The sequence below is a fragment of the Teleopsis dalmanni genome, chromosome 1 (genome assembly GCF_002237135.1).
Source record: "Teleopsis dalmanni isolate 2A chromosome 1, ASM223713v2, whole genome shotgun sequence".
NCBI classification, from domain to species: domain Eukaryota; kingdom Metazoa; phylum Arthropoda; class Insecta; order Diptera; family Diopsidae; genus Teleopsis; species Teleopsis dalmanni.
In genome coordinates this window covers 224,405,199-224,419,813 of record NC_051846.1, presented here as the reverse complement: position 1 = coordinate 224,419,813, position 14,615 = coordinate 224,405,199, and the positions used below count along the sequence as shown (strand labels likewise).

The window sequence follows — 14,615 nt, the reverse complement described above, 5'->3', positions numbered from 1 at the left end:
TTCTGTTCTAGAATACTGTAATCAAGCCAATCCGGAGTTATGGATCCCATAGCTATCCCATAACCCGAGAGAGATACAATATAATATATAATATAATAAGTTAAAGAACATGTTTAAGATAATAGTGTACAGAAACCCATTTGGATATTAAAGAACAGGTTTAAGATAATAGGCTACAGAATACCATTTGATGTTAAGGACTATAGCTATAGAGAGTTACGATAGACACAAATCTAGTAATAATTCAACGTCTTTAATCCGAGACACTACGCTTAATCGCAAATCGCGACCCATATTACCAACAAAGCTGTATACTTTATTATTATTGTTAGGGGATGTGATAATGCTACCATCGGGTGTATTGTGCCCTTCTGGGTTTAAAGTAATTCTTTAAGCCCTGTTGTATCAATAAAAAGTAGTATAGAAGTAGTATAGTGTAGCTGTATTACACCAACAACTCAGATTCCGAACAGTCAAAAAAGAGGCATCTAAAATTGCCGACAAATATGCGAATCGAATATATACTAAAGGGATCGATAAATACCCGGCGTATGTAATATAAACGCATTTCTTTTTGAAAAAATTATATTATAGTCCTTTTTAGCCGACATACTAAATCCAACGATCTCAGCATTTGGATTCCTTTTAAAAAATACGATTTATCAAGTCCTCAAAAATATACCTCACTTTCTCATTCCATTTCATCACTTAATGCAAATCTCTTTGACTGGAATCTTTCATTTATACTCTTTCTCATAGTCACTGGTAGCCAAATCTTAAAAAGCAATTCATACCGTTATTCATTATGCATTAGCAGTGATTTTAGAAAAATCATATTAAACAAATATGATTTGTTCGGATACAATTTTTGAACTACCAGTGTCAGGACTACCAACTCTGAACCGTGAACCCATGCGCCCAATATATATATATATTTAAAATACAATTCTTCAACTCCTTATCATAATAAAAAATAAAACAAAATAACCCAATTGCATTTATTCTCTAAAAAATCTGAACTCCTTAAACTTTATTGGCTTTAAAACTTACCTATGGAAAATCGTTAATCATACACCATAGCAGTCAAGTGGAGCTCAATTAATTCCGACTAAATCTCACTTCTCATTTTTAATTCAAAAGATTTATGCAAGATTTAACCTCGGTTAAGCAAATCCAAGAAACGAGCGGCGGAAGTAAGCCAACAAACATTATTTAAATCAAATTTCCGCACATTTCTTCAAACGTTTTCCGCAATGCACTCACCTATGAATACGCAAAGGTAAAAAAATTAACTTACGAGTACTCCTTCTGCCTTGGCACACAACAGAAAAGTGTGAATTCCCACAGGATGCAGGAACTTGCATTGCATATTTTTTTTCCATTCCTTAGCACTTGGCTCACATTACAAGGACTGAAGATGAAAGAAAGAAGCTCGTGGGAAATGCTCAATCGCATCAAATAAAAGTATTTTCGAGTTTAGTTATGTGATGCGAAAAGAACAAATGAAATATTTAAAAATAAAAAAAAAAAGAAACTAAAATATATAAAATGAAAGGTTAAGTATAGTAAAAAGGACGAAGTAAAGGAATTCATAAAGGTAGACGTTCTATAGTTGGAAAAATTTTTCATACGTTGTGGTTTGTGTGAAAAACTTTCAAAAATGCCTCCAAGCTAAATTCATTACTTCATTTGCTTCATGAGTTATACTGTACAGACAAAGCAGCATGTTTGAACATGTATGTGCATATAGATATGTGCGTGGATGTGCCGCTAGAAATATTTGTAAAAAAAAAGTGCGGATGACTCTGTCAGGCACAGTATAAAAAACTTCTATCTTTATGCTGAGGCAGACAATTGCAGACAATTTTTGAAATAATTCAATATTAATTTAAAATTATTTTTATAGGTGTAAACTTCAATTTAATCGGAAAGGTAATCCCGCTATTTCCACAAATAAGGGAATATCTTTCGTTTAAGTTATTAAAATATTGCAGCCCAATGAAGAAGACAGCGGAGATGATTTCTATCGTTGAAATTTTTGATCTAGCTGATTAAATACTTTTAGTAATATTTGCTTATGTCCGTTAACTGTCTATTTCTCTATCCATTAGTACTTTGGGGTCTCTCAACTTCTGACTTAATCGAATAAAACTTTACGAAACTTGTCAAAAAATAAAAATATTCAAAATAAACGGTTACCTATTTCATAGATTTGTCAGCCGAAGCATCACACATGCATTTGTTTTAAGGTTCACTCTTTCCGTTTAACAACCGCTGAACACATCAAAACTGCAAATATTTAAAACAAATTTTAATTTAATAAATTTAATATAATTTTTTTTAGGGATATATTTATATTTTGTTTCTTTTATAATTTCCCTTATAAATTAGTGAAAGTTGGCAAGTAACTATCGTAACACCATTACATCCAGAAAAAATGTCTCATACGACGCTATAAGATTTAATATCCAGTATTGAGAGTATTGAAGGCATCAGTTTTGTTCGTCATAACCATATAATTACCAATTTATTATAACGAGTATTAAAAGATATAGATGTGAAAGATACGTAGCCTTAAGACCCACTCAACAAGCACTATTTTTGAAGCTCAAGCATTTTCCAGATAGTCTAGTTTCATGTTTTTGTGATATGAATTGGGAATATTATGCAGCTCATTACATTTCAACGTCCATTTAAGAAAATCGGAAGATAAGTAAGTCTGTTACTGCTCAGTGTTTGTTATTTACAGAGAAATAAGTTGGACGCTTGAACATCCATTTCAGAGAATCAGATCAGATGGATAACATATAACGAATCTTCAAACTTTCAGTAAAAGTATCTATCTACAGGACATACAAGTCTACTACTGCTTAATGTTTCGAAGTTTTATTATCCATTTTAGAGTATCAGCAAATGCATAAAGTTATACGGTTCTAACTCAGTGACGTTTCTACATTCATATATTCAGACAATTTAATTGAACGTTTTTACATCCATTTCAGGGAATCAGCAGATGAATAAGTCATAATGGATCTCTGGACTTTCAGTAAAAGTATCTACCTACAGGACGAATAAGTCTAACATCCATTTCATATAATCGGCAGCTCGATAAGAGTTATGCTACTTAATGACGCTTCTGCATCCATTTCAGGGAATCGGCAGATGGATAAGTCTACTATTGCTCAATGTTGGTCATTCATTTTACAGAAATAACAGATATTGGTTTTGGAAAGGCCATTTTGTTGAGATGATACCTTGACCTTCAGTGTTCTGTTATGTAAATTTTCCATTCTCAAACTATTTTCCAGTTTCTAAAATATTTTATTATCGTTTATTATCGTAATTTTCTATTTCCAGTACAGTTCCCTATAAGATGAAAATATTGTATCATTAGAAAAAAATTGTCAAATAAATTATTACATGAATTTGATACAAAAAAAACTTTTATTGTCAGCAGATTTGGAAGGCTTTACAACATTTTGACAACAAAGGACAAACCTCAAACCCAGAAAAACAAAGGATATCAAAACTTACGATGCAACGTCAACAACATCGAGAGCAAGAAAACGAGCAGAACAAAGACGAACGCCAAGCAGCACACAACAAACGACCCGGATGACGTCAGAGCTATGCCTTTAGGAATATTGGTTCGCCTGAAATCTGACAAAAGGATACGCAGTTGCATGCAACTGATAGTCAACCGAAACACACAGAAAGACAAACGCACAGCCAATCAAGCGAAAGGACAAAGCTTTCTTCAAGAAATTTTAACGAAGAGCCAAGAAATTTGATTTAAAATTAAATTTAAAGCTAAAATGTCCTTCGTGATTATTATCCTTTTACATATGTTGCAATCGTTTTTGTTTTTTTTTTGTTTTGTGTTTGGAATAAAATTCACAACTCAAAATACTAAATTGGAAACAAAAAAACAGTGGAAAAGTAAAAAATCCCCACTAACTTATGGCAATTGTTGTAAATTACATTGCAAATGAGCCAAAATCCACTGCCAGACAAAGTTTCCGGATGGCTCGGCCCGTGCACTTTTCAAGTTACAAGGACAAATTCTCGAGTATGCAAATTTCAGCAGAAAATAACCATCCAGCGAAGGTTTCCTTTTCAGGGTTATAAGCGAGTAAAAATAAAAAAAAATTACATATTTGGTCTGATATGCTCGCATATATAAAATTTGCACAACTTCATTTGTCTTTTAGCGAAGCTAGTCGAACTTTGGCGAAGGAAAAAAACTGGATATCAATGCAAGGCAACTCCATGTGGATTTCATGCAAAATACCACAGATTGCAGTCAGCGGTAGGAACATGTTTCAAATTGCAGGAAAATAGACCTGCCACTGAGTCAATAGGGACTTGTACTGGTAGCTTTAAATGGTCATACGTTAGGGGTGAAGTGTAATGACGGGTGTAGAACTCAACCGGTAAGGTATTTTACATTCGATTATTGTTGGGAATTAAAAGCAGTTGTAAATAATTATTTTTTAAATTAACAAAAAATTCTAAAAAATAAAAAATAAATATCGTGATTGTATTTTAAAAAAAAATAACACATCATTACTTAAATGCTTTTCCTTACTCTTAAATCCGACACAAAATTCACTGCCGACTTGTCGTCCAGAAGCCCGTTGCTATCGAGAGTTCACTCATTAAAAGAGGGTTTAGCGGTATTTACTGAGAGGTGAGTAACTGAGTAGTTTTCTCTGAGAAACTAGAAATATCCAAATATTTTAAGCTTCCTGATCACTGCAGCGTGTTAACAATAGACGCCGATGCTCTACTTCGATAGCAGTTGAAACTCTGCGACCACTAACTCTGTGAATCAAACAATAAGCAACATCAGCTGCTTATTGTTTCTTAGTGAGATAGCAAAACAGTATAATATCTGTGTCAATCCACAGTAATATTTTTGGAAAGGATGCTGTTAATTTACTGCCAAAACTTTATAAGAAGACACCAAATCTTCAGGAATATTTTTAACTTTACAAAAGAAACTGAGAAATTCGCCCGATCAGCACTCGTACAAAGGAATAATCTTCAAGAAGAATCTAACCCAACTAAAATTAAATATTTTCCAACCAATAATACAGAAAAAATAGAGTTTCTGTCCGGTGCTAGTAAGACTTTTTTTCCATTGATTTATTTCTCTTCTTAAATAGAATTTAAGAAGAAATTAAGAAGAAATTAGAAATTAATTTTGAAAATAGAAACTAACATGTATGCTATTGAGCTGAGGTATTCATATTCAGAAATGATTTTCTTTTAAGACGATTTAGTGCAGTTGGAGAAGAAAAATATCGAACATGAGGATTTGGATGAGATTTGAGTCTCTCTTGGAATTTAGGTGTATATTGACGAATAACTTCTCGTGTTATAGGAACCGATTATAAAAGTTTAAATATATCGCTTTATATATCTGCTGAACTTGCAAAGACGAAAAGAAGAGGAAAGGAGAATAGCACTATTCTGCCTCTTACAACTTAAAGATTTTATATTAAAAACCCGAATGGAAAATTAAGCAAAATATATTAAAAATTTCATTGAATTTAAAAATAGACAAGAATAATAGAAGTCCTACCAAAACATAGCAATAATGAGATTAAAAAAAGTTCATATAACTGGGCAATAAAAATGTGAGCGATATTTAGAAAATTATTTTAAAATAATCTAATCCTTCCTCTCTCTCATTCTCATATTCCATTGGAGCATAATGCCTCTAACCCTCTGCTAAAGTGTTTCTAAAGTGTTTACAATCTTTACTAATAAATTCAGATGCAAAAAATCAAAAATTAACAAAAAATTTAATATTCGCAATTAAAAATTTAACATCAAAATAAAATTTAAGTTTAATATCAATTTATTTAATATACACAAAAAATTTAAACAAAATTTTTAATTCAAAAAATTTTTAAAAAAAAAGTGCGAACTACCCTCTTACGACAAAATATTATTTGATTTGTCACGAATACTATTCACAATAGATCAGCAATTGTACTTTAACTAATCTATCACATACAAACACCATTTTAAGGTTCATGTAATAAATATCGCTAGTGCAGTTCAGATTAAGAACGTAGATAACTCCTTGACCGTGCAATGCATTATGAATCTAATTGGAAAAACAAAATACATCTGTTCTATGAGCTATACGTAGTAAAACATACAGAGAGCGTAACAAAAATAAAATGCCAAATTTCACTGTATACACAGATTTTCATGGAACCGATTTGTGTCTGATAAGAACATCAGTGCAGCGCGAATAAACAATACAAAAATTTAAATTCAAACCAAAACAGCTGATTCACACATCTACACAAATTTACTTGAAATAACAAGTGCGAGCCTGTGTAGCATTTTCAAATTACGTCAGGGATGTTACACTCTTTTAGATGCTCTCATTTCCTCAAAAATTTGCTAATAGAACGGATTTGTGTATATACAGTGTTACTCAAAGTTACTACGAGTACCTTGTTGAACAAACCTAGTGTAATTAAAATATATTGACAAATATGAATACAAAAATAACTGCATTAATAAAAAAGGAAATAATTTTAATTTCATTACCATTAAACTTTTTTGACTAATTAAACGAAAATGAGTTAATGATTCATTTAAAATTTTTAAAAAAATAAATATATTTCTTCTTCTTCAAACTTTTATTGATTTTGGCGTTCTAATATATTTGTCTGTAATTGAGAGCATTTCATAAATTTTTAAAATAATTTATCTGTTGCTGTCCTTTTAAATTTTTTACTATCATATATAAATACTCTGAGTAATAGTCCTTACTTAAGCCCCAAAACTGATTTAAGTACAAATTAATTCAGTGACTTATAGCCTGCTGAAGTTGATATTGATTTATGGCAATACATAAACGTATAGCGATTATCCAATATTCCTATTCAAACTAACTTTTTATCAATAAAAAATTGTATGAAGTAAAATCAAAATATTTTTATATATTATTAAACATTTCAAGCTTAGTTCCGGTGAATAAAAATAAATATATTTCACTGATGAATTCAAAATGTACGATCATGTGAACTGACCGTGGTTAGTGACCTTTATGTTAGTATCGAGACGTAAGTTGCGACTGTGGAACCAGCCTTGAGTGGTTTTTTTGCGGTAGGGTGGAAAGCATCGAAGGCCACAGTGTAAGACTTGAATCCACTAAAACCACCGCTTAGCAATGAATGAAAAGAGAAATGAGAGTAGAACACTAAATACCTAGCAGGCTAGGAATATCTAAACCAGAAAGTATGGACATGTAGAAGCGAAAGCGTACATGAGCAGGAGGAGATTAAATTGTCTATAACAAACCAGCTTAATACTATGTTCAGACACACTCTAATTTCGCAAAAATATTAGTTTCGTCTTCTTTTCAGTGAAATTAAGTTGTTTTTCCATACGAAATTTAGATTTAACCTTAGAGTGAAATTAAGGAAAATAAACTTAATTTGGTTGAAAAGAAGCTTCAAATTAAAGGACATTTCAAATGTAATTATACGTAAGATAAATTTTAAGCAAAAGACAAAGTTGAGATAACGTAAAAATGACATTTTTTTTAAATAAATTTCAGTGACGGTTAAGTTTAATAAAACCGGGAAAATATTTTGAAAATAGTGCAAATTTTTAAATTTGTATATGGAGTAAAAACTATAACTGTTATTAATTTTAAATAGAGTAACACAACAAAATCCATTTGATTTCCCATATTTTGGCTCAGTATGAACGCTTTTTAAACTAACTTAGTATCATGTTAACGAAATTAAGGAAATTTGGCTGTCAGAACACATTACATCTTTGCAGTTAAGCTGATTGTGCCTACGAAGTGCATTTTACAGTTGAGTATGCCTATAAGAGCATTGGCGATGGCATAGTCAACGTGAGGGGTGAAGTTGGCTTTGGGTGGTAAGAATTCGAATGTAACTACAGAAATATTTTTTCTTTAAGACCATGAAAGTAATTAAAGTAAACATTGTATTTGAAAAATTATTTTAAAATTTTTTTATAAATATTTATAAATTATAATTTTTAAATAAATATTGTATATCGATATTTTTATGTACATATTTGTGTGTTTCGATGACAAACATATGTTAAAATTCTCATTAACAGTTGAACTTTGGAAAAGCAACCCTGCGAAAAGTCTTTGCAAACACTGCTGTTGAGATAAATTAAAATTGTGGAAAATTCATTGTCACTTGTGATTGTATTAAAAACGTCTGAAAGTTGGAAGTGCGCAGTATTTAGCATAGAAATTGATAAAATCGGTAAAAAAAAACAATAATTAGGTGAGTAACGCTAAAGAAAAGTATATAGAAGAAATACTTTTAGTGTTTAAATTAAAATTTTCCAATATGTGCTACCGAAAGTATTAAATTATTCGCAAGCAAGTGTGCAAAACCGCAATGCCTACGCGTTTAATGTGTTAGTAGAGTACCGCTATATACAGCAAACGTGTCGCCTATGCACCGTAATAGTTGGAAAAGAAACGAAAAATATTTGTTGGAAAAAAACTTTAGTTCAGTTGTCAAAAATGTCATACAATTTTTTGTTATAAGTTGCTTTGACAATACCATCACTTCATATAAACGTTTTCGTCGTCTGAGTGGTTAGTTTTTAGAAAATAAATTTTTTCGTCGTGCGAACGTGTGTGATAAATAAAAATAGCATAAGCATAAGTAACTTTTATTTTATATTGAATTGAAAAGAAAAGAAAAGTGGAAAATATATATTTTGGCATTGGTAATTAAAATTTTGTATTAATCAAACAAAACCTGTGATGTGTGATATTAAAAGTCTGTTTCAACAATTTTCAGGTATATAATTTGTATGCAAAATGTTAATAAATCTTAAGGTAAAGACGCTTGATGCACAAACTCACGAATTTAGTGTTGATAATGAGGTAAGTTTAATAAATGTTATGTTATAAAATATTGAAAATATAACCACCACCACCACCACACCCATATACAGTTAGTCGGCGATTTAAAGATTTTCTGATGAAACTTTCTTTTTCCTTTTTTTTTTTCTATTTATTTCATTTATAGATTACTGTGCGGGAATTCAAGGATAAAATCGCTGAAAAAACGAATATTGCCGCGGAACAGCAACGCATCATTTACTGCGGTCGGGTCTTGGCAGATGAGAAGCAATTGAAAACTTATGGTGAGTCACCGAACCAAGTCTAATCGGTTAGTTAGTAAGAAAGGCAAGGGTTGAAAATATTTCGAAAACATTTGTTTAGAATTTTGTTGTTATTTTACAATTAAATTATCATAAAAATTTAAAGAAAATAGTCTCTTTTTTTCTAAGTTCTGTTTTATACAAAACAGAGCAAAAAGTTCTGTTATGCGTTCCGATTTTATTGCTATCGTTAATTGTGTATTTGTTGTAATCATTGCCGTTTATAATACCAGGAATTAAGTGTCAGTATAAGATAAAGATTTAATTGGAAAACTATACAATTCTTAGTGGTTACAATAATACGTCGTGTCATACGGTTTTGTCTATCTGCAAATGTTTGTTTTTCTTGTGGTCTCAATTACTTTATAAATAAGCAAAACAATTGTTCCTATAAATATGGTTTTCTTTTGTTTTATTTCATAAACAATGTCCATTTAATACAAACATTAAAAATAATTTCTGGAGAGAATTGTTGACTAATACAAAACAGCTGTAATGACCATAGTATATGTTTTACTTGGGGACAACTATTATATTGTTTTTTAATAAAGAGGTTTTCGAACAGAAGTGAAACAACAAAAATTTATTTTTTAAATTATTTTAATTAATTGAATTTTTGGCTGACCATACAGCTGTTTCGAGTATTGCCAAATACCCTTCATCAGTGGTCTTGTAAATAATTCTTATATTTAATTATTCGTAAATAATTATTTTTGAGACTGCAAGTACCAGGAATCGAACTCGGGTCCTGCCAAATATGAAGCTCAGAATCAGCGCACCTTAACCAACTGATCCAAAGCCGTACTTGACTTTTTATGTTCGCATATTTTTGCTGGAGTTTTGTTACTTTTGCTATTAACTCATCTTAATTAAATAAAGATGAGTTAAAAATATATTTCGTCAGAAACACATGATATGCAGTTCGAAACAAAAACTGAATTAAATCAATCTTATATACAGAGACTCCACTGACTAGGCTCTCCCTGTGACGACTTCCTTGGTTAGCAAAAAATTTTTCAATCCAATTGAGGTTTGGATGAACTCACGTGCTGTTACTTGTTACAAATAAACACATCTATCCGGAACATGTATACTAACAACAGCTCTACTACTCATTATGGCGACTACCTGATATAACCATATCAAACCCTATTGCAGTGGAGCCAACATCAGTGACTTATAGACACTCCACACAGACACAGTATTCTCTTCAAGACCTAGGTTAACTCTCAACAAGGTTCTCAACAGGCCGACGTCTTTCGCTTGCAGCAAGAACTCTCCTAACTCAATTAAGATCAGGGTACAGTCATGTGCTAAACAGTTACTTGTCACGCTTAAATATGTTCTAATTCCTAATGTATGCCCAAACTACAGCTCTACCTACCCCCATAACGTGACCTATCTATTATCCCCCTACGCATACAAACCTTATTTCAATTGATTTTTGGTTTCACCCTTATGATGTGGCTACGTTTCTTCATCTGGAGTTGGATTAATTATAATTGCAATCCCTCATATTCTTTATTCTCCCTTTGTCTCCATCCTTTAACCAAACATCACTCATCCACATCCCAAACCATGTATTCGTCTTGTAATCCTTACGTAATATTACGTAACACATATTCTTTATTCTCCCTTTGTCCCTATTCTTGAACCAAACACCACTCATCCACATCCCAAACCATGTATTCGTCTTGTGATCCTTACGTAATATCTGCTTTCAGATCCCGACGGGTTACAACAACAGCAACCACCTGTGATAGCAAAGTTTCTTGTCATCTACTTAGGTTAATTTTAATACATATCTGCCTTATAATTTGGGATATTTTCGCCTTATAATCTGTACATGTTTTGATTTTAGGGTGCTATTGTTGGGTCACAACAATAGCAAAATAAAATTCTGCTATCAATTTATTACAAATTTTTTTTCGAGTGTTCCAGCTTCTAAATAAATAAACAATTAAAACAAAAGATTAAATTTAGTTATGTTTTGTGTAAATTTACAAGTGAAGTATAAAGTTTTAAATGAAAGATATATTAATCTATTAGAACAATTAGTTTATGCACAACAGTAAAGACTGCAGATGCATTGAAGAATAATCTTCGCTGTTGTTGTTGTAACCCGCGGAGATCTATCAAACAGATAACAAGAATGATATACAAATAATTTAATCTTCGTAGTTGCATATAACACTAATGACTTCATATGTTATCTACTTTACAGATCCCTGCGGGTTACAGCAGCAAGAATGACTTTATTTCACATCACCTTTTGTTTATGAAATTTATTTACAATTTGTCAATAGCTATCAGAACACCTATAACATCATATATATATAATACTATAACTTTTAATATTAGTCTAACTTATCAAGAAATGAAAAGTGGTAAAATAAATAATTATATTCAGTAAGACGTTAAGTACACTATACAAATTAATCCTATTATAACTTTTAAAACCAAACTTTAAAAAAACATTTAGTTCTATATATCTACATTTAGTTATATAAACTCCTTTTGGTTCGTTTTATCTTACTCAGCGATCAATTGTTTCAATAACTTCCATATGGTTTTTAGAGATTGTCAATTTAACCTAACTACCTACTGCAGATAACAATTATTTATTTTTAAAAAATATCTTATCACTTAACTATATTTTTAAGTTTGAAAACCAAAAATAATTCTTCAATTTCTCTACAGAACGTCAGATGGTTCAGTTTTCTGTTCTAAATGGAGCATAAGACCCTGTTATTAATGTATATACCACGTAGAAGAATATAGAATAGAATATTCATGTCAAGCAGATGACATGAAAGGAATTACAAACTCTTATACATTACATGGGTTAGGATGTGATTAGGTAAACGTAGTGTGAGAGGGGAGATTGTTAGGGACAAAAATAGATTGGGGGTGGCATCTTTATTGTAGTCATATTCATCATTGCGAGGAGTATATTTTGCGTTGTTATATTAACACGAAAAACTAAAATTTTTATTTACTTCATATATATACTTTATTTTTCTTAATTTACTTATTTAAAATGTACAAAAAGCAAATTCTTTTTCCTTTTAAAGATACAATTGCACTCTGAAGTTAACAGCGGATTTCTTTTCAAAGTCATTTCAACGCTTTTCCGATTTTTCTTTGTAGATCATTGGTTTTTGTTATGATTACTCCATATTGCTAACTGTTTTTAGTGACATTACTATATATTTGTCTCAAATATATTAAAAAATCTTTGTTATTGTTGGTGTAATCCGCTGGAACCAGTAAGCAGATAACATAAAAAGGATATACACTACCATTACATAGATGGGGATTGGGGAAATGGATGGGTAGTGGTTAAGTGTTATTGAAAGGGGAAATGAGAATAATAAAAATCTTTGTCGCGAGCTTCAATTTTCATATTATTTTTAAATGTACAATGTAGTATTGTTTATAATGTTCCTACCATCTTTGCTACCTCTTTCAATTTCGTATTATTTAATAACATTCTCGAAGGATATATCTGCTGCACTTGATTTAATTGCTACTTCATTAGTTCATATTAAATTTTTCTTATAATATATTAAATTCTTTTAAAAAATTTCAATAACTTAGATTTGTTATTGCTTTCAGATGTCGAAGGTAAAGTGGTCCATGTTGCTGAACGTCCTCCGCCCTCTCAACGCGGTCCATCAACTTCCAGTTCACAAAATAATGATGTACCTCGTGAGACACGTACAGCTACTCGGGGAATGCGTGGTTCTCCACTATTTCGTGCATTGGATGGTTTGGTCGTAGGCACGATGGCAATCCCTGTAAATTCAAATATTGTAACTCTAAATATATTTTATTTAATTTATATATATGTATATATATATACTAATAAATGTATACATATATGACCTTAAACATTTTAAATTAATTTATTTTTTTTTCTTTTTCTTCATAAACAGAGTAATGGCCAAATGCGTGTCAATCCATTTACATCTTCGTCATCTTTTTGTATGAATCGTATTACTGTTGCTCGTCATATGTTGGATTGTGCTAATAATATCGCAAATTATCTTGAAGATCCACAACGTGTAAATAAATTTTTTTGTCTACTTATAATATATTTTGCAACAAAAGTAAAAATTCCATATATATTTTTAGGGACTAAATAACACTCCTTTGGATATATTGACACGTGGGCGTTGGACAATGGAATCTACTGTTGTTGAAGTTGGTATATCTGCAGCTGATTTACCAACAGATCCAACGCAAAATATTATGGAAATGGTCCATGGTGCTGTTTCGGCTGCCATGCAACGTCAAGGTAAGACAAATATATACAAGTAGAGTAATAATACAATTGTAATAAATATGTAGAACGCAACCCTAACAATGTTGAAAATCCAGCTGAAAACAACCTTACAATTAATACTTTACCTACTACTCGTCTTATTATTGAAGATGCACATAGTGAAGATGATAGCCCAGTTGACGCAGAACCTAACGCAAATGGTAATGCTGCTGAAGGCGCTTCCCCTACAACGCCAACAGAAAATACAGACAATGCAAATACTGCTACTTCCAATGGTGGTTCAAATGACACACCCCGACGTACACGTACACAAGTACTTGCAGAGGTTGTTGAACAAATGCGTCGGGTGCAAGAACGTCTTAATCCATTTATTGCACGTTTTTACACACTCTTACATGAGGATCCAACTTTTGAAGAAAATGTAAGAAATTTCTAAAATATGCTAATTGAATTTTAATAAAAGTATTGTTTTTAATAATAGGACACAACTGGACGTGAAGAAGCGCAACGCTTATATGATCGTGTCTCCGAAGCTTTACATTACATGTCTCATGCTCAACATGCCATTTCTGATTTAATGCTTGACGTTTCGCAAGCTACTCCACGCCATTTAACTTGTCGTCCAATATTAGTCGAACAAAGTGGCTATGTTACTTCAAATAATTATATTATGGCTTCAGCTGCCGCCCAAGCCGCAGCTACGGCTCGTCAACAGAATGCCAACAATACTAGAAATAATAGATATAGACCAGCAAGCACAAGTACTTTAACTACTAATAATGATTCTTCTAGTGCTAATAACACTGAGAATACAGGAATGGGCACAGCTCATGTAGCTATCGTACCAATACCTACTAACGCAGACAACGTTGTAGAGGATCCAGTTGATGAACCAATTATTGAAGTAATGCCACCTACACAAGCATCCAGTGTCAATATTGAAGGGCAAGGAAATGGTAAAATATTTTATTTTGTTTTTGGTTTTGATTTTTTATTTCATTTATGATTGATGCTAATTGTAGGAGGTATAGCGGAAATTACTTTACAGTTAAACGGACGTCCTTCAATTGGTACTTTATGATATATAATTTTTCTTCGGTTAATTTATTAATTAATTTTTCTGTTGATA

General features: G+C 31.5%; 1 protein-coding gene across 4 annotated transcripts; it reads left to right on the top strand.

The window, feature by feature from the left end:
* Positions 1-8,084: 8,084 nt before the first annotated feature.
* Positions 8,085-14,595, top strand: LOC119672408 (large proline-rich protein bag6-like). Of its 4 annotated transcripts, none has more exons than XM_038083448.1 (9): positions 8,085-8,303; positions 8,832-8,917; positions 9,063-9,180; positions 12,817-13,013; positions 13,137-13,265; positions 13,336-13,498; positions 13,636-13,907; positions 13,968-14,442; positions 14,509-14,595. In XM_038083448.1, the coding sequence occupies exons 2-9, from the start codon at positions 8,852-8,854 to the stop codon at positions 14,565-14,567; spliced, it is 1,479 nt and encodes a 492-aa protein (XP_037939376.1). In that variant the 5' UTR covers positions 8,085-8,303; positions 8,832-8,851; the 3' UTR covers positions 14,568-14,595. The 4 variants fall into 4 exon arrangements, with proteins under 4 accessions (XP_037939376.1, XP_037939375.1, XP_037939373.1 ...); XM_038083447.1 differs by having other exon boundaries at positions 8,086-8,303; positions 12,817-12,998; positions 13,552-13,907; XM_038083445.1 differs by having other exon boundaries at positions 8,086-8,303; positions 13,552-13,907.
* Positions 14,596-14,615: the final 20 nt, after the last annotated feature.

Coding starts and splice junctions, on each gene's coding strand:
- LOC119672408 (XM_038083445.1), top strand. CDS start 8,852: ATGTTAATAAATCTTAAGGTAAAGACGCTTGATGCACAAACTCACGAA. Junction 13,014..13,136: donor TCCCTGTAAATTCAAATATT/GTAACTCTAAAT, acceptor CTTCATAAACAG/AGTAATGGCCAAATGCGTGT. Junction 13,499..13,551: donor GGCTGCCATGCAACGTCAAG/GTAAGACAAATA, acceptor ATAAATATGTAG/AACGCAACCCTAACAATGTT.